The following is a 26,521-nucleotide window of genomic DNA, read 5'->3' as shown; positions in this document are numbered from 1 at the left end:
GTTCCCCCCTCCAGTCATTACTGTCACAGCCCACAGCGCATCAGCTTAGTGCTAATACACTGTGTATCACCGCCCGGCCGGCTCCACTGTGCATGCGCAAGATCTCGCAAACATCGCGAGATCTCCCGTGCAGACCGAAGCCAGCAGCCGCCGCAGCCAGTGGCTATGAATGTGGCAATGTCGAAATTTATAGCTGCAGTTGTCGAAACAGTCAGTGCGACTCACCGTGCATATATCGCTTAGCACATCAGCGTGCTGTCTTGTAGACAGCAGCGCCAATAATGCCGTAGGCTGGTCACACATCTCCGCATTCATACATAGCCTGCGCTGATACCACTGTACCCCATAACGCCTAATAATACATCTCCCCCAGGGGTGTAAGGGATGTTCCAATCATTATTCCCTGCCCCAAAATGATAAAATATTTTTATACTGCGCCATGTTGTGATATGATTTCTACTGATAGGAGTACCGCCATTTAAATTGGGACGTGATTTTACCTACCTACCTGATTCGGGGAGCTGGCTTCTGTTATTTGCAGTGTGAAATGTCATTTCAATACTGGCATCTGATGCCCCCTCCCTAATGCTAGCTAGGCAAACAGTGTCTCTCCATTGGTTGTGCCAGGCAGAACCTGCTGTGACTTGTAGTCCCTCAGCAGCTGCCCGTAACACCTCACACGAAAAAGATGACACAGGCAGCTATTAAAAACCCTGTTCTTCACGCTTGCTCCATATACCTTTTTATCTGTCCTGTTTTATTACTGTTCCAAGTGTAAAGCGCAGCGGAATACGCCATATAAGCAAAGGTAGTATTACTATTATTATTATTATACTGTCAGTGATGACACTAGTGTACAGAAATCCCACTGAAGGAAGATGTACACTGCTCCCTTCTTTCTCACACCCCTCCCTCACTTTCCACTGCAGAACATCTTACTATGTTACAGTATGTGCAATAAGAAAAGTTTCACAGGGCACACTAGCAATGAGAGGGTTAACTGCCTCCCCCCCTCCCTGACCCAGCCTGCTCCAGTCCCTAAGGCAGTGGCACACTTGGTTTTAGAGCAAGGGGAAGTCCAGGATACTGGGGGAGGAAAGGGGCAGGCCTAGGACATGGGTGTATGGGGTGTAGTGGGCGGGGCCAGAGCAGCCAGACCCCTCCTCCCCTTGCAGCCAGCAGTAGGAGAGAGGCAGCTGCAGTTTTGAACTGAACTTCCATGGTGGTTCCTGTAGACATTGGGGGGACTATTGGCAGCAGACCCCCTCCCGCCACCACCAATACAAGCACCCCTGCTGATTCCTTGGGATAAGCTGCATGCCTGATCCAGGACAGTGGCACTGAGGAGGAAGAGGGACCCTCAGGATGGACAGCCTGGCATTTGATGACAGCTCCCTGGATCAGCTGGACCCTTCTCTGACCCTCCATGAGAGCAGTGACATAGAGTCAGCCCTACTGAGTGACATAGATGGTGGGTGAGCCATGCTTGTGTGGGGGGTGGCAAGGGGGTCTCTGCAGCTGCATGCCATGTGTTCTGCAATTCTATGGGCACTCCTGTAATTGGGAATATCAGGGGAGATGTACTAAAGCCTTGGAGAGTGATACATTTCACGGTGATAAAGTACCAGCCAATCAGATCCTAACTGCCATGCCACAGGCTGGGTTTGAAAAAATGACAGTTAGGAGCTGATTGGCTGGTACTTTATCTCCGTTGACTTGATCTCTACCCAAGCCTTAGTAAATAGACCTCAAAGTACATCTGGCCCTTTGAAAGTCTTTTTGTGGGCAATGTATTGTGCTAAGTGGCACAGCTGGCAGGGCATGCTGAGACTTGTAGTTCATCAACAGCTGGACGGCCACGTCTCCGGCTGGAAGGGCATTCTAGGGCTGACATGAGTTGACCCTCGTTTGGGTTTACGGGGTGAGTTTTTTGGGACTGCCCCGTGATAATGTAATAACATTGCTGCTTGCGATCAGACACATGGAGTGGATGTGTATGATATGGAATCCTAGGGCTGCTTCTGGCTGAGCCCTGCCCCCAGTGTGACATCACGCAGGGTTACTGTCGGTCATTGTGCTAGTGCTGAGCTGGTTAATAGACATGCATATATATTATAGTGTTATAATGTGCAGCGCCGTGTACACTGCTGCTGGTCACAGCACTGATATAATGGTCTGTAGGAAAATACAATTTGCTTTATTAGATTAATCCCCTGATTATTGTTGTCTGCTGTTATTTATAAGCGGTGGAACTTTATCTTGTGTGTTTTACTTTCTCTATCAATAAAACCTTTGCCCATGTTTTAGCCAGCGGTCAAATCGTTGCTGCGTTTGTCAGTGCTGACCCAAATACCTGTACCTGCAGTGCCCCCGTCTTACTGCTTATTCATTAAATTGGCAAAGAAAGTGTATGTATATATATATATATATATATATATATATATATATATATATACGTAGGTAGGTGCGGCACTCCGGAAATAAATAAATAAATATATATATATATATATATAGTCAGTCCAGAGTACGGCACTCAGCGGTCTTGGTCATCCAGAATAAATCACAACTTAGGCAGCATAAGCTTTGCAACGTTTCGGCTCTTTATTAGCCTTTGTCAAGCAGCATAACCATGGTTATGCTGCAGCCTGCTTGACAAAGGCTAATAAAGAGCCGAAACGTTGCAAAGCTTACGCTGCCTAAGTTGTGATTTATTCTGGATGACCAAGACCGCTGAGTGCCGTACTCTGGACTGACTATTACACATTATGGAATGAGCACCGCGGCATTATTATAAGAAGTGTGAGTGCCGGTTACACATTGTTTATATATATATATATATATATATAAATATAAAAAAAAATTAAAAACACCTTTATATTTAATTCTGCAATTTGGGTGGTTTTTATCTGGTTACACTGGTTGCGTACAGGACACATTTAACATTTTTGTGAATTGGTATATAAAGGGGTTTATACGCTGCTTGGGGTGGCTGTGGGTGTAACAGGTGAGTGTAGGTTTGGGTATGTTATTTTCATCCTCTAAAAATGGCTATATAGATCGCCGATGGGCGCTTTGAATCTTTACAATAATTTCTCTATCGTCCTAAGTGGATGCTGGGGTTCCTGAAAGGACCATGGGGAATAGCGGCTCCGCAGGAGACAGGGCACAAAAGTAAAGCTTTTACAGGTCAGGTGGTGTGTACTGGCTCCTCCCCCTATGACCCTCCTCCAGACTCCAGTTAGATTTTTGTGCCCGGCCGAGAAGGGTGCAATTCTAGGTGGCTCTCATAAAGAGCTGCTTAGAGAGTTTAGCTTAGGTCTTTTATTTTACAGTGATTCCTGCTGGCAACAGGATCACTGCAACGAGGGACAGAGGGGAGAAGAAGTGAACTCACCTGCGTGCAGGATGGATTGGCTTCTTGGCTACTGGACATGAAGCTCCAGAGGGACGATCACAGGTACAGCCTGGATGGTCACCGGAGCCACGCCGCCGGCCCCCTCACAGATGCTGAAGCAAGAAGAGGTCCAGAATCGGCGGCTGAAGACTCCTGCAGTCTTCTTAAGGTAGCGCACAGCACTGCAGCTGTGCGCCATTTTCCTCTCAGCACACTTCACACGGCAGTCACTGAGGGTGCAGGGCGCTGGGGGGGGGGCGCCCTGGGAGGCAAATGAAAACCTTTAAAAAGGCTAAAAATACCTCACATATAGCCCCAGAGGCTATATGGAGATATTTACCCCTGCCTAAATGTACTAAATAGCGGGAGACGAGCCCGCCGAAAAAGGGGCGGGGCCTATCTCCTCAGCACACGGCGCCATTTTCTGTCACAGCTCCGCTGGTCAGGAAGGCTCCCAGGTCTCTCCCCTGCACTGCACTACAGAAACAGGGTATAACAGAGAGGGGGGGCAAAATAAATGGCAATATATTAATATAAAAGCAGCTATAAGGGAGCACTTAATCATAAGGCTATCCCTGTCATATATAGCGCTTTTTGGTGTGTGCTGGCAGACTCTCCCTCTGTCTCCCCAAAGGGCTAGTGGGTCCTGTCTTCGTATAGAGCATTCCCTGTGTGTCTGCTGTGTGTCGGTACGTGTGTGTCGACATGTATGAGGACGTTATTGGTGTGGAGGCGGAGCAATTGCCAAATATGAGGATGTCACCTCCTAGGGGGTCGACACCAGAATGGATGCCTTTATTTGTGGAATTACGGGATAGCGTCAACTCGCTTAAGCAGTCGTTTGCCGACATGAGGCGGCCGGACACTCAATTAGTGCCTGTCCAGGCGCCTCAAACACCGTCAGGGGCTGTAAAACGCCCCTTGCCTCAGTCGGTCGACACAGACCTAGACACAGGCACTGATTCCGGTGGTGAAGGTGACGAATCAACCGTATTTTCCAGTAGGGCCACACGTTATATGATTTTGGCAATAAAGGAGATGTTACATTTAGCTGATACTACAGGTACCACTAAACAGGGTATTATGTGGGGTGTGAAAAAACTACCAGTAGTTTTTACCGAATCAGAAGAATTAAATGACGTGTGTGATGAAGCGTGGGGTGCCCCGATAAAAAACTGCTAATTTCAAAGAAGTTATTGGCTTTATACCCTTTCCCGCCAGAGGTTAGGGAGCGCTGGGAAACACCTCCTAGGGTGGACAAAGCGCTAACACGCTTATCAAAACAAGTGGCGTTACCCTCTCCTGAGACGGCCGCACTTAAAGATCCATCAGATAGGAGGATGGAAAATATCCAAAAAGGTATATACACACATGCAGGTGTTATACTACGACCAGCTATTGCGACTGCCTGGATGTGCAGTGCTGGGGTAGTTTGGTCAGAGTCCCTGATCGAAAATATTGATACCCTGGACAGGGACAATATTTTACTGTCGTTAGAACAAATAAAGGATGCATTTCTTTATATGCGTGATGCACAGAGAGATATCTGCACACTGGCATCACGGGTAAGTGCTATGTCCATTTCGGCCAGAAGAGCTTTATGGACACGACAGTGGACAGGCGATGCGTAGAGGAGTTATTTGGGGTCGGTCTATCGGATTTGGTGGCCACGGCTACGGCCGGGAAATCCACCTTTCTACCTCAAGTCACTCCCCAACAGAAAAAGGCACCGACCTTTCAACCGCAGCCCTTTCGTTCCTTTAAAAATAAGAGAGCAAAGGGCTATTCATATCTGCCACGAGGCAGAGGACGAGGGAAGAGACAGCAACAGGCAGCTCCTTCCCAGGAACAGAAGCCCTCCCCGGCTTCTACAAAAGCCTCAGCATGACGCTGGGGCTTCGCAAGCGGACTCGGGGGCGGTAGGCGGTCGTCTCAAGAATTACAGCGCGCAGTGGGCTCACTCGCAGGTAAATCCCTGGATCCTGCAGATAATATCTCAGGGGTACAGGTTGAAATTAGAGACAGAGCCACCTCGCCGTTTCCTGAAGTCTGCTTTACCAACGTCCCCCTCAGAAAGGGAGACGGTTTTGGAAGCCATTCACAAGCTGTATTCTCAGCAGGTGATAGTCAAGGTACCTCTTCTACAACAAGGGAAGGGGTATTATTCCACTCTTTTTGTGGTACCGAAGCCGGATGGCTCGGTAAGGCCTATTCTAAATCTGAAGTCCTTGAACCTGTACATAAAGAAGTTCAAGTTCAAGATGGAGTCACTCAGAGCAGTGATAGCGAACCTGGAAGAAGGGGACTTTATGGTATCCTTGGACATCAGGGATGCGTATCTCCACGTTCCAATTACCCCTCACACCAGGGGTACCTCAGGTTCGTTGTACAAAACTGTCACTATCAGTTTCAGACGCTGCCGTTTGGTTTGTCCACGGCACCTCGGGTCTTTACAAAGGTAATGGCCGAGATAATATTTCTTCTTCGAAGAAAAGGCGTATTAATTATCCCATACTTGGACGATCTCCTAATAAGGGCAAGGTCCAGAGAACAGCTAGAGATGGGTTTAGCACTATCTCAAGAGGTGCTAAAGCAGCACGGATGGATTCTGAATATTCCAAAATCCCAATTAATGCCGACAACTCGTCTGCTGTTCCTGGGGATGATTCTGGACACAGTTCAGAAAAAGGTTTTTCTTCCCGAAGAAAAAGCCAAGGAGTTATCTGACCTGGTCAGGAACCTCCTAAAACCAGGAAAGGTGTCTGTACATCAATGCACAAGAGTCCTGGGAAAAAATGGTAGCTTCTTACGAAGCAATCCCTTTCGGCAGATTCCATGCAAAGGGATCTGTTGGACAAATGGTCAGGGTCGCATCTTCAGATGCACCTGCGGATAACCCTGTCGCCGAGGACAAGGGTATCCCTTCTGTGGTGGTTGCAGGAGGCTCATCTATTGGAGGGCCGCAGATTCGGCATGCAGGATTGGATCCTGGTGACCACGGATGCCAGCCTGAGAGGCTGGGGAGCAGTCACACAGGGAAGAAATTTCCAGGGAGTGTGGTCGAGCCTGAAAAAGTCTCTTCACATAAGCATTCTGGAACTAAGAGCAATCTACAATGCTCTAAGCCAGGCGGAACCTCTGCTTCAAGGAAGACCGGTGTTGATCCAGTCGGACAACATCACGGCAGTCGCCCATGTAAACAGACAGGGCGGCACAAGAAGCAGGAGGGCAATGGCAGAAGCTGCCAGGATCCTTCGCTGGGCGGAGAATCACGTGATAGCACTGTCAGCAGTATTCATCCCGGGCGTGGACAACTGGGAAGCAGACTTCCTCAGCAGACACGACCTTCACCCGGGAGAGTGGGGACTTCATCCAGAAGTTTTCCACATGCTATTAAACCGTTGGGTAAAACCAATGGTGGACATGATGGCGTCTCGCCTCAACAAAACACTGGACAGGTATTGCGCCAGGTCAAGAGATCCACAGGCAATAGCTGTGGACGCGCTGGTAACACCTTGGGTGTACCAGTCGGTATATGTGTTTCCTCCTCTGCCTCTCATACCAAAGGTATTGAGGATTATACGGCAAAGAGGAGTAAGACTAGTGGCTCCGGATTGGCCAAGAAGGACTTGGTACCCGGAACTTCAAGAGATGGTCACGGACGATCCGTGGCCTCTACTTCTGAGAAGGGACCTGCTTCAGCAGGGTCCTTGTCTTTTTCAAGACTTACCGCGGCTGCGTTTGACGGCATGGCGTTTGAATGCCAGATCCTAAAAGGAAAAGGCATTCCAGAAGAAGTCATTCCTACCTTGATAAAGGCAAGGAAGGAAGTCACCGCGAAGCATTATCGCCGTATTTGGCGAAAATATGTTGCGTGGTGCGAGCAGCGGAGTGCTCCGATGGAGGAATTTCAACTGGGTCGTTTTCCTACATTTCCTGCAATCAGGATTGTCTATGGGTCTCAAATTGGGATCTATTAAGGTTCAAATTTCGGCCCTATCAATATTCTTCCAAAAAGAATTGGCCTCAGTCCCTGAGGTCCAGATTTTTATCAAAGGAGTACTGCATATACAGCCTCCTGTGGTGCCTAAGGTGGCACCGTGGGATCTAAATGTAGTTTTAGATTTCCTCAAATCCAATTGGTTTGAACCACTAAAGAATGTGGATTTGAAATATCTCACATGGAAAGTGACTATGTTACTGGCCCTGGCTTCGGCCGGGAGAGTATCTGAACTGGCGGCTTTGTTTTATAAAAGCCCTTATTTAATTTTCCATTCGACATAGGGCAGAGCTGCGGACGCGTCCGCATTTTCTCCCTAAGGTGGTATCAGCGTTTCACCTGAACCAGCCTATTGTAGTGCCTGCGGCTACAGACGACTTGAAGGACTCCAAGTTGTTGGACGTTGTCAGAGCCTTAAAAATATACATTTAAAGGACGGCTGGAGTCAGAAAATCTGACTCGCTGTTTATACTGTATGCACCCAACAAGTTGGGTGCACCTGCTTCTAAGCAGTCGATTGCTCGTTGGATTTGTAACAAAATTCAACTTGTACATTCTGTGGCAGGCCTGCCACAGCCTAAATCTGTTAAGGCCCATTCCGCAAGGAAGGTGGGCTCATCTTGGGCGGCTGCCCGAGGGGTCTCGGCATTACAACTCTGCCGAGCAGCTACGTGGTCAGGGGAGAACACGTTTGTAAATTTTTACAAATTTGATACCCTGGCAAAGGAGGACCTGGAGTTCTCTCATTCGGTGCTGCAGAGTCATCCGCACTCTCCCGCCCGTTTGGGAGCTTTGGTATAATCCCCATGGTCCTTTCAGGAACCCCAGCATCCACTTAGGACGATAGAGAAAATAAGAATTTACTTACCGATAATTCTATTTCTCGGAGTCCGTAGTGGATGCTGGGCGCCCATCCCAAGTGCGGATTATCTGCAATACTTGTACATAGTTATTGTTAACTAATTCGGGTTATTGTTTAGGAAGCCATCTTTCAGAGGCTCCTCTGTTATCATACTGTTAACTGGGTTTAGATCACAAGTTGTACGGTGTGATTGGTGTGGCTGGTATGAGTCTTACCCGGGATTCAAAATCCTCCCTTATTGTGTACGCTCGTCCGGGCACAGTACCTAACTGGAGTCTGGAGGAGGGTCATAGGGGGAGGAGCCAGTACACACCACCTGACCTGTAAAAGCTTTACTTTTGTGCCCTGTCTCCTGCGGAGCCGCTATTCCCCATGGTCCTTTCAGGAACCCCAGCATCCACTACGGACTCCGAGAAATAGAATTATCGGTAAGTAAATTCTTATTTTCCCCGTGTCTGTTGCTTTTGCCTCCCCTTTCTCACCCTCTGCCCCATCTACCGGAGCTGTTGTCCCCGCAGCGTTCGCCCTATGTGGTTTATTCATGCTTCTGTGGGAGGCAGCCTTCTCAGGCTGTATACTGTATGTGCTGATTCAGTAGACTGTAGTTCCACAAAGTCACCAGTGCAGCGTTTATCTCCAGTGGCCCCTGTCACAATGGCTTTGCCGAGCCAGGCTTCCCATTCCTGACTAGAACCGTCCACTGGGGCCTCGGCCAGTTGTGTGTCTGAACATGACTCTTTGTAAATAGGCACTGCTCTGTCCAGCGGCAAAATAACATCAGGTCGTTCCAAATGAGTGTACGGTTTAGGTAGAAGTCTATATATACACCAGGCTGCAGGCCCAGAACAGCCACCATTGTTAGGGCACACCGTTGTCTAGAACGGACAACATTTTGTCGGAGTGAAACTTTGTCCTGGTTTGTGCCTTGGGTGGTTGCCCCTTTTACACATTCCCCGGTGGTCACCGGTGATGTCACTATGGGATCTGTCCATGAAGCAGTGAAAAGTGTGGTGAAGTGAACCTGTGGAGAAGTTGCCCATGGCAACCAATCAGCTGCTACATGCAATTGTACAGTATGCAAATTATAAATGTTACTTTGATGCTGCTAGGTTGCTATGGGCAACTTCTTCACTGGCTCACTTCTCCATACTTTTCACTGCTTCATGAATGGACCCCTATGTACCTAGTAAATCAATAGGCTTTTTGCAATCATTGGCTCAGCCGACAAAATGGCTGCTCACACTATGGGCCTAACTCATGCTTGTATGGCGATTTTCTCTGTGTCGCAAATGCTGAAAGAACATTGTGTCTAAGGATTGGCCTATAGCTACGCAGACTGGACATGGCAGTAGCACTGCAGGCACCATGTTATTCTACGTACAAGCCCACAGCTGACGGCAGATGTACGCCTGAGTCTTTGCAACCACTCCCATTAACATCCCCAAATGGTCACTTCCTGTCAGTCACCTTCCCATGAAATCCTCATTGTGAGCGGGATCTCAGCGGCACCTTGACGCTTGCACAGTGCCATTTGCAGCACATGCGCAGTCTGTCGAGTTGCGTGACCATCGGCCATAGCATACAAACATGAATTAGGCCCTATGGGCATTCAATAAGGACACTTTTTAAAGTTGCACTAAAAGAGTCTTACTAGGGGGACCCTCCCAATATATCCGCAGCTCCAGAGGTTATACGCCCGCACCTGTTTTCCCCTAGGACTTAATTTTGTTCAGCAATTCTAAATGGGGGCAGAAAAGGGACGCGAGCAGAGCGACCAAGAGATTGCGGCTTGCTTTTGTCTCTTTCGCTAACTTCAGGGCTGTAAGTGACTCAGAGGAGCCCCCGAGAATACCCACAGCTAAGCAGAGGAGACACCTTAATAAAATCTTTTATTGATGATGGTATATTTGCCGTTGTAAATATTGGACCATACTTATATATATATATATATATATATATATAAATATCCTCGCCTACAGTGCTGGAGCACTGCCCCTATATATTACATTACAGAGCCATGTTTCGCTTTCTTGCACAATTATTGTGTGTACAGTAGAATTGCTGCTGCCTGTGAACGTCCTATAATAACCCTGACGAGGTGGAAACTACATTGAACGGTAATAACCTTGAGAGACAGGCTGGTCCTTCCTCAGTCTTTAGCCGGGCCTATGATTGGCCCTCAGCAGTCACCTCATCTCAAAGCTCTGATTCAGTCTCCTCGTTCCCCCTCCCTCAGAGGAGGAGGCGGAGAAAGAGGAGGGTGTGGGAACAGGCACAGAGGGTCACTCCAAAATCCATGGCTCTGTACTTACATTAATAACAGCATTTGTGTGCTGCATCTCTTGGGTGTCAGGTCTGGGGAAGGGGAATATCGGGGAGTCTGGCCGTGTCCCTGTATTCGGCGTAGCCATGGAGTGCACTTTTGAAGGTACAGAACCAATGAAAGAAATGGTGTAGCATTAACACCTGCACAGCCACAGACAGTTATTACAGCAGAATAATCTTCAGTGATGGGGAACCTTTGGCACTCCAGCTGTTGTTGAACTACACATCCCAGCATGCCCTGCTACAGTTTTGCTATTTGGCCATGCTAAAACTGTAGCAGGGCATGCTGGGATGTGTAGTTGAACAACAGCTGGAGTGCCAAAGGTTCCCCATCACTGACTAGCAGGTCGATGCATTAAATGAAGCGCTGTAATGCTTTGCGTCCCTTAATTTGATAATGCATCAGCCTGTAACCACATGGGCCTATGTGGAATTATGCAGAACATCCATTAAGGGGTAAACTTACTAAATCTTCTAAAAGTGTAGGTTTTGCCCTTAGCAACCAATCAGTTTATAGCTAGCATTTTGTAGAATGCACCAGATTTACGATAGCTTGATTCTGATTGGTTGTCAGGGGCAATACGTCCACTTTTCCTTTGATAGAAGTTAAATGTATAAATTTATCGCAGTTGTTAAAAAATGATTTCTATTAGGAAAGTGATTATTCCCCATAGCCTACAACTTATTATTGTGTTAATTTATTAAACATATCCCGTGAGGCTCAATTTCACTGCTTAGACACTTTTTTTATTTTCTTAGGTCCATAGTTGCATTTTTGGTTTGATTCATGTTAGAATAACCATCTGTCCCGGCGACAAATAAGATGTAAGATAGTCTGCGTCTTTTTATCATTCGCCGTCCTCTGCTATAGAACCAGAATGGCATTATCTGCAGGGCAGCGGCTTTGCTGGTCCATAAATGCAAATATTACAGCGCCTTTCCTAACGTGGGTCTATGATAGGGGCTATAAAACTCCTGCTAGTTATTTTCCATGTGGATGCCTGCAATAATCTAATATTTATTTACCAGGCTGACAATCCGAGGATTGCAGGGATCTTTACATTACTAAAGGTCTCGGTTGATTTATCTCTTGCAAATTATTGAGTGATAAGAAAAATCATTATTCTCTATTGTAATGAGGTTTTGAACATAGCCATAAATTATATGAACTGTTGTAATAAACTAGCAACCTCAATGCCTGACAGGAGTAGCCCGGATGATATATGATGGCAGATATATATGTTGGACAGAACGGTGGTTGTATATAGCTTTATTGTTCTTAAGAAACTTCTAAACATTCCCAGAATGCCTACAAGTATGCGGTGTACAGGTTCAGTCTTCCATATCTGAAATATTCCAAAATCCCACATTTTTTTGATCACGACTGAGATAGGAACTTTGTTTCATGCACAAAATAATTAAACATATTGTATAAAATCGCCTTCAGGCTATGTGTATAAGGTGTATATGAAACATAAAAACTTTTTGGAGGGGGGAAATGGACTACACACCCTAATTCTAAACATGTGCTGTCATGTGGTTGGGTTTGTGCTGGCTAGGGGGGGGGGTCCCGTGTTCTGGACTTGAACATTAGGGACCCACCTGATGAGGTCACCTGGTCGTGGTAGATGGGCCCATATTTTTTGGGCCAAAATTACGCTAGAAACCTAATTTTAACTCCATATTAAATTGCAGAGTTTATAATAATTGTTCTTAGTGTACACCCGCATTTTTTTTATTTTATTTTTGCATAAATTGCCTTTAGGGTTTACCCTTCCCCAAGATACCTCATTATGGTATGCAATTATTCCAGAATCACAAAAAATCACAAATACTTCTGGTCCCAAACATTTTGGACACAGTAGACTCAACCTTAGCTGGTTTTTCAATTTGTATATTGGACACATGCGAGTGTGACCCTTTCTTGTCACTCTAATTAATATAGTGATAAAATTTCCTTGCGTCCCCCTCCCCCCGATTAAATCCTGGGGTGTTTAAAAATTTGTACAAGCAATAATTTAAGTTGACTGAAAGTGACACAACAGAGCACTTTCATATATCCCAGTTTTCTCAGCGTAGTCCCCATTTTTGGTACTTGAAATACTTATCCAGAAAATCTAACTTCCATGGAATTGCTGACGCAGGCTAATCAGGATTACTGCACATAGGTTTCCATAAGAATGTCATTGTGTCAGGCATCCAAGAAGAAGTAGAGGGATGTTTTCTGTGGATGATTGAAGTTCAGGTCTCATGGGTGTAATAAAGCATTATTTATGGCCACGCAGAACCGTAAATCTGCTGTGCAAATGCTAATACGGATTAGGCACCAGAATGCACCAGGCTTTGCTGTACACTGGAAAGATGAGATTTTATTTTGAAGGGGCAAAACGATTTGACTTGTAACGTGCCATGGAGTAAATACATGTTTATAATTACGATGGTGTTAATGAGAAGGCGCATTTAATGTAGAATTCTCAGGTTCACGGTTGGGGGCGCACCCACAGGTCTTGGACTTCTGACAAACAGAATGAGACTTCCGCAATTGTCCCCTCTCGCAGATGTACAGTATTTTAGGAATATGAAAAATGTCAATATATGTGCTGCCCTGAAGTGGGAGTTGTTTGGATCTTGTCATTAAGTGTGGGTTTTTCGAAATGGAGATGTTGTCCATAGCAACCAATCACATTCTAGCTATTGTATTCTAGATGGTGCTAGATAAATGATAAATGAAATCTAACTCTGCAAATATGTTTTTCTGACGTTTGGTAATTTGCCTTACAGGCTTAGCTTCACAATTATGAAAACCATGTGCAAACAAACGGGTCAAAGTAAATGTCCCAACACTTAGTGATCAGTCTGCTGCAATGGCCTGCAACCAAAGTCTGATATGCACCTCTGGCACAGCCAATATCATCAGTCGCTGGCACTACAGAAACTTCGGCCTACTTACTGGCTGCTATTAAGCATCAGTGCACAGAGCACTGGGTGTATAAAATTTTAAACCTCCCTGTCTCTCAGTGATGAGTTCCTGCTGTATCTGTGTAGCCTGGAAAACCCGTAGTTCCAAACCTCCAGTGCTAGTGCAGACTGCACAGGTTTTACTTGGAGGGAGTTGATCCCATAGGAATATGGGTAATTCAGGTGAGAGACAACCCCTCTCACCACAATATATTTTTTTGGCATAATTCTCCTTTGTGGTTAGGCAGGTGGGCTTGAACGATGAAGTCAGGATGAGGTAGGGCCCTGCCCCCAGGAGCTTGCATTCTATTTTTGTGCAAGTTTACCTACAGAAGTTATGGCATTGGTATGGGTGTGGTTCATCAAATCGACAGTATCTAGGTCGACAATGTTTAGGTCGACCACTATAGGTCGACAGTCACTAGGTCGACATGGATGGAAGGTCGACAGGGTTTCTAGGTCGACATGTGCTAGGTCGACAGTTCTAAAGGTCGACATGAGGATTTTTTTTTTTTTGTGTCGTTTTCTTCGTAGAGTGACCGGGATCCCAAATTAGTGCACCGCGTCCCCTCGCATGGCTCGCTTCGCTCGCCATGCTTCGGGCATGGTGCCTTCGCTCCGCTACCGCTTCGCTCGGCACAGATTACCGTTCCAATCGTAGTCCGCGTGGATCGTTAAGTATGAAAAAATTCAAAAAAAGAAAAAAAAATGTTAAACTCGCGTCGACCTTTAGACCTGTCGACCTAGAAACCCTGTCGACCTTCCATCAATGTCGACCTAGTGACTGTCGACCTATAGTGGTCGACCTAAACATTGTCGACCTAGATACTGTCGATCCACAGACCGGATCCCCATTGGTATAGAGTGTGTATGCTGAATATGGGAGAGGTGTGCTACGTTTTATGTAGGAAGCTGAGATGCAGTAAGATGGGTAGGTTATGGAGCATTGGGCCTGATTGACACTATGGTGTACTCTAATGCATTCACAGCTGTGATCCCGTACACAGCGGCAGTGCGACAATATGCTAATGCTGCAGCCACCTGGAAATGGATTGAGACTCCCACCGTTGGCCTTGCAAATCTCAGCATCCGCGCTCAAACACACGCCGGCGGTCGCAGATCCTTCGATAATCCACCATTCTGGTAACCTTATGATCACGCAGAGTGGCAGCAGGAACTGAGATGCTGGTGCCATGTTTTCTGCCTACGAGATCGCAGTTTAGGCTGAACTACGCTCCAAAAATGCTTGAGACAGACCTGCATTTTTGCTGCCACTCCCCACTTTGTGAAAAAATCCTCACCGTGAGCGGCACCGCTAAGGTACCTTAGTGCGTGCTTAGTGTGACTGTAGCGCATGCGCCGTCTGCATAAATATCGCCATTGACTATGTCTCATCAGGCCCATTGTGTGGTATATCGGAAAGACGGGTGAGGGGCGTAGATGAGGTACGAGGTGAGGTATCCGCTTGGAGCGCACTATGGGGATAATGTATCAAACATTCTACAGAGAGGATAAGTTGCCCACAGCAACCAAGAAGCTTCTACCTATCATTTTATAGAATGTATTTGATAAATGCTAGCTTCAAAGCTCATTGGTTGCTATGGTAAACCCCTTGACTTCTCCACTCCATAGAAGATTTGATCTATTTCTCATTCTATTACACACACTCTCCCGGCTGAGCAGGAACAAGGTAGAACCCACTTATACAGTAGCATGGTGTACCAGGTAGTATGCAGTAAGAAATAGTCAGTGGAGAATGTTCCCTGTATCATACATTGCTGCTAGCCGGAAGTTATTAAGCGTTAAAGTCATTAACTTATACAGCTGCTCCGACATATCAGGCACGATACAGATCTATAGTTTTCCGCTTGCAAATAAATAATAAAAATATAATTGCTTTATCCCTAGCAACATAACACGGCGACACGCTCTTCATCCATATGCAGCTGTAAAGCCCCACTATTGTGCACGGAGGCCCTGAGGCAGCCTACAAGCAGTTGTGTTTTTTCCTGGGGCTCTACTGTTGTTCTCACAGCTGTGGGCAGAAATCTAAGGGGGATGAGTGGGAAAACCAATCACCAGCTGCATTCAAAGGAAAGTGGCCTCTGATTGGTCTTCTTGAGACTGCGGATTGTGGTAACAGAGCTACGATTACTAAAGCATTTATACTTACTCAACTAGATACATCCCTCTCATGACACCTTGTCCTCTACTTTGTGGCAGGTGCCATATTTCATGGGAGGGGCTTCTGGGGGGGGGGGGGGGATTCAATTATTTTTGTGCACATGTAAGTACTGGGTGCCTGATGGGTGATTTCAGTTGTTCTGCAGATGGGCACAAGTGCTGCGGGCACCCATTACTAATTATCAAGCCTGTAGCACCCAAATGCACCAGTCTTTAGACTCGTAAACGGGTAATCCCGTGCAGAGTACTGGACACAGAGTCTGGGCGCCCAAAAGCCCGACTTTTGGTGTATGTCTGCTCACCACCTCAGAAGGGTGCGAGCAGAAATAATGGGTGCCTGTGGAACTTGCGACCATTAGCATGGACAATTGAATAGCTCCTATCACTTTAGGATTCCTGCCTGTAGTTCTGTAGAGGAACATTCTTCAGTCTGAAATTGTTGTGGTAGAACAACTGTGGTATCCCCTGGCAACAACTAGCAATATGCTATCCTCTGTATAAACCGGGTTAGACAGACAAAGCAAGTGTATTATTCTGTCTTTTCTCTCCCACCAGATATGCTTCAGCTCATCCGCAATAATGACAATGACTTCTCTGGGTTTTTCGATACCCCGTTTGGACCCGTCCATACTCCCACCCAGGATGTCGCCCCAAATGTGGATCTTGCTGGTGGCGCAGCCCTTAGCTCTTTGGAAGGGTTGCTGGCTGCCCCCACAAACGCACCCCCCATAAAACTGTTTCCACTTTCCACGCCCAGCTTCCAAAGCCGCCCACCGCTGTCCGCACCCCAGGATAATCTCGCCCATCAGATGAAAGTTGGGGTCATGAGCGCAGTCAAGGATGAGCCTATGCAAGTCTGCCCGGCCTCCCAGCACGCTCACGCCAAGCTCCAACCCGCTTCTGCTCCACAACAGCTGCAGAGCATGGCGTTTGGGCAGACCCTAGTGACGCAACCGCAGTACAACATCCAGCCTCTGCCTGTATTTCAAGATCAGAGCACTTATACAGGTAATCATTGATAGGGTGATAAGTCAGGTGGAAGGTATAGGTCCTATTACGTTACCTTATCATCAGGACTGGTAGATCTAATGTTCCAGGCCCCTCTTGTGAATTAGGCCCACCAGGTTTAGTAACGGCACAGCCAAATATTTCTTCCTTCAAAATAAAATGACAAATGTTATTACTTTTTTTTACGTAATCAATTTATTTTATCAAGATCTTTTGTACTATTTAAAGGATGCAGGTCAAGTCTATTTATGTTGACCAATGTGACTTGTAAGAGCCTTATAATCTACAGTAGAGAGCAGGTCATTCCTTTATAACGCCACAGGGTCCTAATGAACACTACACTGACAGTGATATCTACTCCTGTCCCCTGTGTCTATTAAGTCTCTCTTCTTTATTCCCGTGTGGACCGTTGCAGCTCCACAGAGTACTGCATCCCAGCAGAGCACAGCAAACCAGCCGTTGCAGAGCGTCACGAGCCAGCAGTTGCAGAGCACCGCAATCCAACCATTGCAGTGCGTTGTAAGCCAGCCGCTGCAGATCGCTGCTTCCCAGGCCCAGACTCTGCAGACGCACGCTTCAACACCAATACACCAGCACCTGACCATCCAGAACATCTCCCCCCAGCAGTTCCTGACCGCCACCAGTACTGCTTCTGTAGCACCACAGATCCAACAGGTGAGCACTCGCTCCGGTGTCGCGCTCTGTCAGGTCAGAACAGTATTAACCTAGATTCTCCTCCCTGGAACAGGTCCTTCTCCAGCCTCATTTTATCAAAGCTGATTCTCTGCTGCTGACTGCCGTTAAGACGGACACAGCCATGATGTCTGGCGTCAACACCACACCGACTAACACCACAATACGGACCACCCCGCTGCAAATGCCGGTGAGAAGTATAACGTGGTCAGAGACGTATAATAATGGTAGACTAACTTATGACTTGTTCCTAGACCTCAAAAGGTTCTTTACGAAAGCAAAATGAAGCCGAAGGTTTGCGGTTCACGATGATGGGATCTTTACTGTAATATTTACCTCATGGAAATGATTATCAGGGGCTACTATACACACAGTGGGAGCCGCCATGTTGTGGCCTGAACTCTTTATTCTCTTGCTTTTAGACCTTGGTGAGTGGAGGAACCATTTTGACCACCGTGATGGTAGACGCAGACAAGTTGCCGATAAATCGTATAAACTCTAACGGGAAGATGGCCATGCTGAATTGCAAAGGGGAGAAACGCACGGCGCACAACGCCATAGAGAAACGCTACAGGTCGTCCATCAATGACAAGATTATCGAGCTGAAGGACCTTGTGGTGGGAACAGAAGCCAAGGTAAGCGCTATAAAGTACAGGGTTGAGTACCGGAGACCGGTAGCTAAGATGCCAGCGGTCAGAATACCGACCTCGGCAGCTCGACAGGTCTTAATCCCGCACTTAAGCAGTCCTAGCCCTCCCCTCCCACAGCCTGACCCCCCCCCCCCCCCCCCCCCGATACTTAAGTTCGGGATCCCGGTAGTCTGGACTCTGGCGCCGGCATTCTGACAGTTGTCGGAATTCCAGCGCCGGCATCCTGATCGCTGGCATGCTAAATACATCCCAGTGTATGGGTAGCAGAACTATGTGTCTGTGTAGTCAGTCAGGTGGCAGTCGGAGCCTTGTAGCTGGGGTTGCCTTGTTGTCTGACTCCTCTTTAATAACCCATCAGGATATATTTTACTTGGTGTTTTAGTTAGCCTAGCTGCCACCAATTGACCATTGCCGCTACCTACAAAATGTAAATTTGCAGTTATTCAGATTGCTCTTGGAACCCGCTGAGCACGTATGAGGGCAAATGCAAGGACCGTGTTTATTACAAGCTGAATATGTGGAACAGGCGAAGTTTGATAGTGATGTTCACCACGTACAGAAAGCAGCTGTATATACGGGAATATTGCATGAATGATTAGAGGCACATTAATATTCATATGCCAATCTCAGTGTCGCCCTCTCCGCCCACAGCTGAATAAATCCTCCATTCTGAAGAAGGCGATTGACTACATTCGCTATCTGCAGCAAAACAACATCAAACTGAAACAGGAGAACATTATGCTCAAGATGGCCGCTCAGAAAAACAGTAAGAACGTCTTTTGTGTTATTTGTTATCTGATGATATGAAGTTCACCTGTCACCTACACACAGCGGAGCTGCCAGTTAGTGGGCTGAGCTGATATATGTGGAAATGTTTCCTGTCTGTTTTCCGGGAGGCAGTGACTTCACCACAGGCCCTTGCTGAATGGTTAGTGAAGTGAATAGCCACAATATGGCTGCCTGGGTGTACTCGAAGTGCACACTGTGTTATCAGTGTTTTATTTTCCAAGTGCTAGTATACAATCCTCTGTGAGCTTTCTGTTCACCTTGTAAGCAACATGGATGAATGAACCTAGACGGGGTTAGGCTGTGGGGTGGTATATTTGTGTATTTACGGTTTTTCTTCCTCATTAGATACTTTGAAAGACCTTGTGGCCGGCACTGGGATTAATATGGATGGAGTGAAAGTGGAGATGATGGATGTTCTCACGCCACCTCCGTCAGACGTGGGGTCCCCATCTCACAGCGGCAGCTCTCTGTCCCAGTGCAGCAGCGACTCTGAGCCTGACAGCCCCTTCTGTGACGAAGCCAAGGTGCCCGCCCAGACATTGGTCCGCACTCCATTTACCAGTGTACATCATTACATAACACCGCTTCCAGAGTCACGCTCACCAGCATCACACGTGTATCATACACTCACACACATCACTCACACTCATATCACGCACTCATATGTCACACACATCACTCACACTCTCATATCACACACTCACACATGCATCACACACAACTCACTCACGCTCATATCACACACTCCCTCAAACACATGCAAATTCACACACACGCCTCACAGATATATCACATACACTCTTAAGTAGGAATGGACATCAACCATCGATGGTTTCGCTGCTATCCATGACCAATGGCAGGTCTTTTTTGTGTGCCATAAATGCTTAATCATAGATGGTCTACTGCCAATGGTTGAAAATCATAGATGGCCACCACTACTTTCAAGACACCAATTGTTTATAGTCCATCTCCCATGCTGAGCACACAGGACTCACTTACTGCACATTAAACGTTTCAGGTACCAGTCAAGCAGGAGCTGCCCTCTCCCGCCAGCAATGGGATGCTAGACCGCACCCGTATGGTGATGTGTGTGTCCGTCTTCCTCTGCCTCTCTTTCAATCCCCTGTCTTTCCTGATGGGGGGATCCAGGAGCCAAGAGTCCACTGGAAGTGACCGATTTCATGGCAGCAGCAGAAATATGCTGGAGATGGGGTCCTCCGGTAAGTGCAGAGATACCGGTCGAGGCTTCGGCTACTATAGGACAATGTGGCTTTTTGTATCTGACTTGCTGTCTCTCTGCAGACGCCTCTTGGTGGCTCAGCTGGCTGTCCCCCACCGCTCTCCTCTGGCCCATAAACCTCATCATCGTCTTGGCCGTCTTCATTCGGCTGTTTATCTATGGTGAGCCGGTCACTCGGCTGCACTCGGAATCCTCTGTCCTCTTCTGGTGTCACCGGAAACAAGCCGATGTTGATCTGTCCCGGGTAAGCCGCCTCTGCTTTTGAACAGGCTCAGCCAATATGCCAGGCTAGGGCAAACCTAGAACCAAAATAAAGTCACATGTTCATTCCAAGGTCATCGGGTTCTTCATTAATTCCACAATGTCACCATTTATAAAGATCCATGAGTTTCTCCACAGATATCAGTGTTGCGGTAGTTTTTATTAGACGTCAGACAATCCCTTAAGACCATTAATGAAAAGATCAGACGACTTTAACTCCTGTTGCTGTAAAAGAGACCGTGAGATGCACAAACTACTCTTCTAGCAACTAGGGTAATGGTGTAGCCTCCTCATTCTAGGGGGACTTTGCCCAAGCCTCGCTTCACCTCTGGAAAGCCCTGAAAGCTCTGGGGAGACCCCTTCCTACGTCTAACTTCGACCTGTGCTGCAGTCTCATGTGGAGCATCATCCGCTACGTGTTACAGAGGCTGTGGGTGGGGCGCTGGTTGGCGGAGCGGGCCGGGGGCTTCCGCAGAGACCACCAGCTGAAAGATGACGTGCGGAAGAGCTGCAGAGAGGCTGCCCTGGTGTACCATCGTTTGCACCAGCTACACATGACAGGTATATTGGGGTATATACATGGCTGTATATGGAATGAGAGCACTGTGTATGTTGTGCACGGAAAGGGTTAAACCATGTGTTTGATTATACTGGTGTTTCACATTTCCTGTTCCCTAGGGAAGCATGTGGGAGGTCACCTGTCTGCTATCAATATGGCGCTGAGTGCGGTCAATCTGGCGGACTGTGCGGGCAACACCATCTCAGTGGCCACCCTGGCGGAGATCTATGTGGGGGCAGCATTGCGAGTAAAAGCCAGTCTGCACCGTCGCTTTCACTTTTTAGCGGTGAGACACCCTAACCCCCAAAAGCTGTTCCTCTCATGTCTTAGCATACTGAGATCTCTGTGTCACTCGTGTAACTGTGTGTGTCTGCTATTCTTCTAATTCCATTATATACATGTATACCCACCTTCATGAAGACGCTGGCATATACAATGTCACTGATACTTAGTACGCACCCCCTGTGCACCTGCTGCATCTGTTTTACGTCCTCCTGGTGCCAAGGTAATATGCCTCCTAGCCACAGCTATACGTAAGCCCTTGCTTTGCTGGCTTTGATAACGGAGTGCCCATAATCGCCCAGGTCACGGCATCACTGCTTACACGTTCTGTGCTGTGCCCATGCTGTGTATCACCCTGGCATCTCCCCTGCTGGCCAGTCTGTAGGCCCTCTCAGCTGCTCATGCAGCGTCACCATCTGCTTGCACCCGCTGCCTCTTACCAGGTTCTGACCTTGCTTCTCTCTTCCCAGCGCTTCTTCCTGTGCAGTGCGCGCCAGGTGTGCCTGGCACAGAGTGTGGCCATCCCTCCTGCCATGCAGTGGCTCTGCCATCCTCTAGGACATCGTTTTTTTGTCGACGGAGACTGGAGTGTGAGGAGCTCTCCGAAGGACACGATTTACAGCATCGCGGGCAGCACAGGTACTGATCTCCATTCATAAAGAGAGCACCACCTGGTCAGCCCAGTTACCATCATACTGCACCCTGGCCAACTGCGGTGTCATCCTCCCTTTATGGTGCATGTAAAATACATACAATAGCCTTGGGACATCGATGTATACATCACAGTGGTAGCGCAGACCATTCTCTGTATAATACTCTACACATCACACCGGGCAGAGGGTATACCATTCTCTGCATACCCACTAAACAGGGCAGCAGAGTACACACCACAAGTACCAGCTTATGTCTACCTGAATATATATAAGAATACTGAAATGCATTTTGTTTAATGGACTCATTTTGCCATTGAATTGTGTTTTGGATTAGTGGACCCACTGGCTCAGGTGACGCAGGCATTCCGTGAGCATCTCCTAGAGAAGGCGCTGTATTGTGTGGCTCAGCCGGAGCAATCTAAACCCCTGACGGAGGGGGAAGGGTGAGTCTGCAACGTTTGTGTGTCTGTGTGCGTAGAACAGCCTACAGTATACAGCAGTACACTGCTGTACCTGTCTTTCATGGCAGATGCTTTTTATCTGTGCAAACAAACCGTACCTTTAGTGATCTGTTGTGCTGGGAGCCACGACCAACGCGTTTCGCCTCCGATAGTGGTTTCCTCAGTGGCTTCAATGCGTTTCAATGGAAAAAAAACTGAGGAAATGTTTTTGGTTTTCTCTCTGTGGCAATTAATATAACTATTGGTTAGCACTTACATTTATATACGGATCTAGTATAATTGCCCCTTTTACGTCTATTACCTCACCCTCAGTGCTATATCTGCCAGATGTGGGCATTGTCTTTCTAGGCTTTGTTTTTTGTTCCCTCATTCTCCGGATTGACCACGGCTAGCTTCTGCGGGGAAACGACCCTCCTCGCTGAGCGCGGTTACTCAGTTGTCTGCTCTTTTCTTCCCGTAGTGAGTTCTCCGATGCTCTGGAATATCTGCAGCTGTTGAATGGATGCTCTGACGCTGCTGCTGTAACCAATCACACCTTCTCAATCAGCTCCAGCATGGCTGCCGTTACAGGTGAGCGCCGTACCTCTACTGACGTGTGTCCACAAGCCACGTCGGGGTGCACAGTTGTGTGTGTGTATGTATATGTGTATATATATATATATATATATATATATATATACACACACACGTCTGTATATACGTTTTCTCATTGTGGAAAAAAAGTTTGTCTAAAAGATGGGCAGACCACCATGAAATACTTGGGATAAACCGTAAAACATGCAAATTTCATTCTCCCATTATACGTTCCGTAGTAGTGAGTAAAATACACAGGCTTTAGTATTAAAGATGTGATTCTTTTTAATGCAGTGCCCCCTAGTGGCTAAATCACGAAGATACTGCTAAATAAACGCAGATGACCGTAATCCTACCTTCATGCCATCCTCTCACGTTTTCCTGTACAGGGACAGACCCGGTGGCTAAGTGGTGGGCTTCCGTCATTATCGTGGCTATTAACTGGCTGCAAGGCGACGATGAGGCTGCACAGCGGTTATACCCGGTGGTGGAGTACATGCCGAAACCACTTCATACCACAGAGTGAGTGACCAATCAGTGATTAGAAGGCTGGGGCTTTTAAACTATTACATTTGTGAGGGACCGTCTGGCATTGAATTATCCAAAAATGTGCATTTGGAGAATAAAGGGCGAGATGTATTATTAATTGATACACTCATGTGCCAGAAAAACTGAGACGCCTGTCTGGTAACGCATAGTTCCTCCTTTTTGGTCGGATTACAGCAGCAGCACCGCCGAGACATCTGCCTAGATATGGTACTTTGGTTGGGGAAGATACCATTTAATGTGTGTGTGTGTGTGTGTGTGTGTGTGGGGGGGGAATCCGCCAAGATAAGTACTTAAGTTGTGAAAGAAACTATTTAATGTGGGGATGGGGTGGCATGTACTGGAAACGGAAGCGGCTGTCTCAGTTTTTTTTGGCACATCATGCAGGTATCAAATAGAACCAAAGAGAATCTCACGGCATGCTGGTGGTCTTACCCATAACAACCAATCAGATTCTAACTACAGTATCATGTGTCTGTTGCCTTTCAAAATGAAAGACTTAATCTGATTGGTTGCTATGGGCAACACCTCCATTTTTCATTTTTAGAAACTTTAGATAATATAGCCCCCAGGTGTAATTTATGAGATTAGACCTCAGTCAAGTCTTACGGAAAGGAACGGGTCCTTGTCATGGGATTGGGTTTCCATTGGTTACCCAGAATTCTCTAATACTGTGGCTCAATGTATAGTTCAGTAAGTACAAAGTACAAGGGACCCCGTGCCTCACTTATTACTGGTTCCTAGTCGATCATAGACTGCATTGTCGTGAATATTGGTTCGGCCTACAAAAATGTCTGCCACCATATGCAGCAAACTGCTTAGAGGCTGAAATCGGTAACCCCAAATCATAGCTTGCATGGCATAGGATGGATATGTCAGTCAGCCAAATAAGTGTTTGTTTTCTTTCTGACCAGAAACATGTTGCCAAAAGCTGCACTTCACGTCTTCAAGGCAGTGCGGACCCTGTTGGGTAAGCAGGACAGCGCGCAGGTCAGCCTGGCTCAGTGTGAGAAGGCCAGCAGTTTCCTCCGGGACAGCCTCCGCGCCAGCCCTTCCAGTAACGGCAATGTGGACAAGGTGAGCCAAGCTGTGGTAGGAGGCCATCGTTCTGGTAGAGTATCCTGCCCAGGCTGCAGGGGGCGCCCCCTGAGATCGCTGTGGCTGTGGTGCATTGTAGTTGCATTGCATGTTTCATTCCCTATGTGCAATGTGTCTGCAGTGCAACACAGAGGCAGTGTCTGACCTGCGACCCCTGCCTGTCCTGGGAGTCTCTCTGTGTGGAAATATGGTGGGCTAGAAGGATAATACACGTGACTAAATTGGGGATATTATATACGTTGAAAGTTGTGGCTTCTGAGTCTGTGCATTTACCACCCCATAATGTTGCAAATCCGGACAGTGTTTGGTCTGCAGTCCCTAGGGGGAGAGATGTCTGTTATGGGAGGAAAGGGACGTTTTAGTTTGTTTTGTTCATTTCTTGATTTATTATTTGTATTCTGAGTAGGGAACGTGCATCATAGTAGGAACAGAACGTCTTGCTGGAATCTGGAGAAAACACTTCACTTTTACGTTCATTCCGACACGTTGTTCACCTGTGGCAAGGCCGAAACAAATCAGTTTCTCCACGTGTAACAGATACCTCAGAATATTGTAATTCAGAGCTCACTTCAGTTGTAGCAGCATTTCTCCACTCCGGATCTTCATCATTAGCCCATACTTGCCTACCTGACCCTCTCCATGAGGGAGAAAATGCTCTGTTCCTGGACTTTCCTGGTAATGTATGATTGCCATCACCTGTGGTGAAACCCCTTTCTTATCAATTAACTAGCTCACCACAGGTGATGGCAATCATACATTACCAGGAAAGTCCAGGAACAGAGCATTTTCTCCCTCATGGAGGGGGTCAGGTAGGCAAGTATGACTTAACTTCTTTTCAATACTCCCTTCGACGGCACCAAATTCCATAATGTGTTTGTATGTATGTATATATATATATATATATATATATATATATTATGCACACTTACCCCATCTGTCTGGATAAAGTGCAGACCAGCATTTAGCTTGTTGATGTGTTTATTGAGGATCACACATGGAATCGGGAAGCATAGCGGGTGCACCTGTTCTTGTTTTAAAGTTTCTCAGAATATTTCCTGTATTAGGAGCAGCATCTTATAACATGTTACAAGTTGAGTCTCCCGTGTCCGAAATCCAATATTTTTTTTTTTTTTTAGAGTGACTGAGATAGGCAATCCTTTGCTTTGTGAATGATCAGTGGGTCTGATTCATGCTCGAAAGTAAAGCAATGAATCAAGCAGCTGGGCAGAACCATGCTGCACTGCAGGTGGGGCAGATATAACATGTGCACAGGTAGATTTGGGTGGGGTGTGTTCAAACGGAAATCTAAATTGCAGTGTAAAAATAAAGCTGTCTAACATTTGTGGGTTACATTATTATTACTACCAGTTATTTATATATAGTGTGCACATATTCTGTAGTGCTTTCCACAGAATAGTTGCCCATTCACATCAGCCCCTGCCCCAGTGGAGCCAAGTAACCTACCAGTATATTTGTGGGTTGGGGTGGTCTTCAGTATGCCGGCTGTCGGGATCCCGGCGCACAGTACACCGGCGCCGGGATCCCTACAGCCGGCATACCGACACTTATTCTCCCTCGTGGGGGTCCACAGCGTGGCGAGCGCAGCGAGCCCGCAAGGGGCTCATTTGTGCTCGCCACACTATCGGTATGCCGGCGGTCGGGCTCCCGTCGCCGGTATGCTGGTCGCCGGGAGCCCGACCGCCGGCATACCATACTACACCCTGTGGGTTGTGGGAGGAAACCGGAGTACCCGGAGGAAACTCGCACAAGCACAGGGAGAATGTACAAACTCCACACAGTTAGGGCCATGGTGGGAAACGAACCCATCACCTCAGTGCTGTGAGGCAGTAATGCTAACCATTACACAGTCTGTGCTGCCCCCTGCACAGAAAACACATAACCCACCTAAATCTGAATCTCCCTGCACGTTACATCTGCCCCACCCGCAATGCAACATAGTTTTGCCAAGTTGCTTGTTTTTTTTT

At 47.1% G+C, this 26,521-nt stretch overlaps 1 protein-coding gene across 3 annotated transcripts in view; it reads left to right on the top strand.

The window, feature by feature from the left end:
- The first annotated feature begins 1,155 nt into the window (after nucleotides 1-1,155).
- The window catches only part of SREBF1 (sterol regulatory element binding transcription factor 1), a 36,602-nt gene continuing 11,236 nt past the window's right edge, over nucleotides 1,156-26,521 (top strand). Inside the window, exons 1-16 of one of the 3 annotated variants that reach the window (XM_063934846.1) lie at nucleotides 1,156-1,471; nucleotides 16,279-16,731; nucleotides 17,147-17,406; nucleotides 17,480-17,614; nucleotides 17,847-18,059; nucleotides 18,726-18,840; nucleotides 19,209-19,387; nucleotides 19,882-20,083; nucleotides 20,166-20,347; nucleotides 20,664-20,925; nucleotides 21,043-21,209; nucleotides 21,676-21,844; nucleotides 22,193-22,301; nucleotides 22,780-22,889; nucleotides 23,282-23,414; nucleotides 24,353-24,515. In XM_063934846.1, the coding sequence (XP_063790916.1) occupies nucleotides 1,366-1,471; nucleotides 16,279-16,731; nucleotides 17,147-17,406; nucleotides 17,480-17,614; nucleotides 17,847-18,059; nucleotides 18,726-18,840; nucleotides 19,209-19,387; nucleotides 19,882-20,083; nucleotides 20,166-20,347; nucleotides 20,664-20,925; nucleotides 21,043-21,209; nucleotides 21,676-21,844; nucleotides 22,193-22,301; nucleotides 22,780-22,889; nucleotides 23,282-23,414; nucleotides 24,353-24,515 (2,958 nt within the window). In that variant the 5' untranslated portion in view covers nucleotides 1,156-1,365. Of the gene's footprint in view, nucleotides 1,472-10,533; nucleotides 10,685-16,278; nucleotides 16,732-17,146; nucleotides 17,407-17,479; nucleotides 17,615-17,846; nucleotides 18,060-18,725; nucleotides 18,841-19,208; nucleotides 19,388-19,881; nucleotides 20,084-20,165; nucleotides 20,348-20,663; nucleotides 20,926-21,042; nucleotides 21,210-21,675; nucleotides 21,845-22,192; nucleotides 22,302-22,779; nucleotides 22,890-23,281; nucleotides 23,415-24,352; nucleotides 24,516-26,521 lie in introns of those variants that run through there. The other 2 variants (XM_063934848.1, XM_063934847.1) reach the window with 2 other exon arrangements.

The sequence above is a fragment of the Pseudophryne corroboree genome, chromosome 7 (assembly GCF_028390025.1).
Source record: "Pseudophryne corroboree isolate aPseCor3 chromosome 7, aPseCor3.hap2, whole genome shotgun sequence".
NCBI lineage: Eukaryota > Metazoa > Chordata > Amphibia > Anura > Myobatrachidae > Pseudophryne > Pseudophryne corroboree.
Note: the sequence above shows the minus strand (reverse complement) of the source record. Positions and strands in the feature narration are given on the sequence as shown.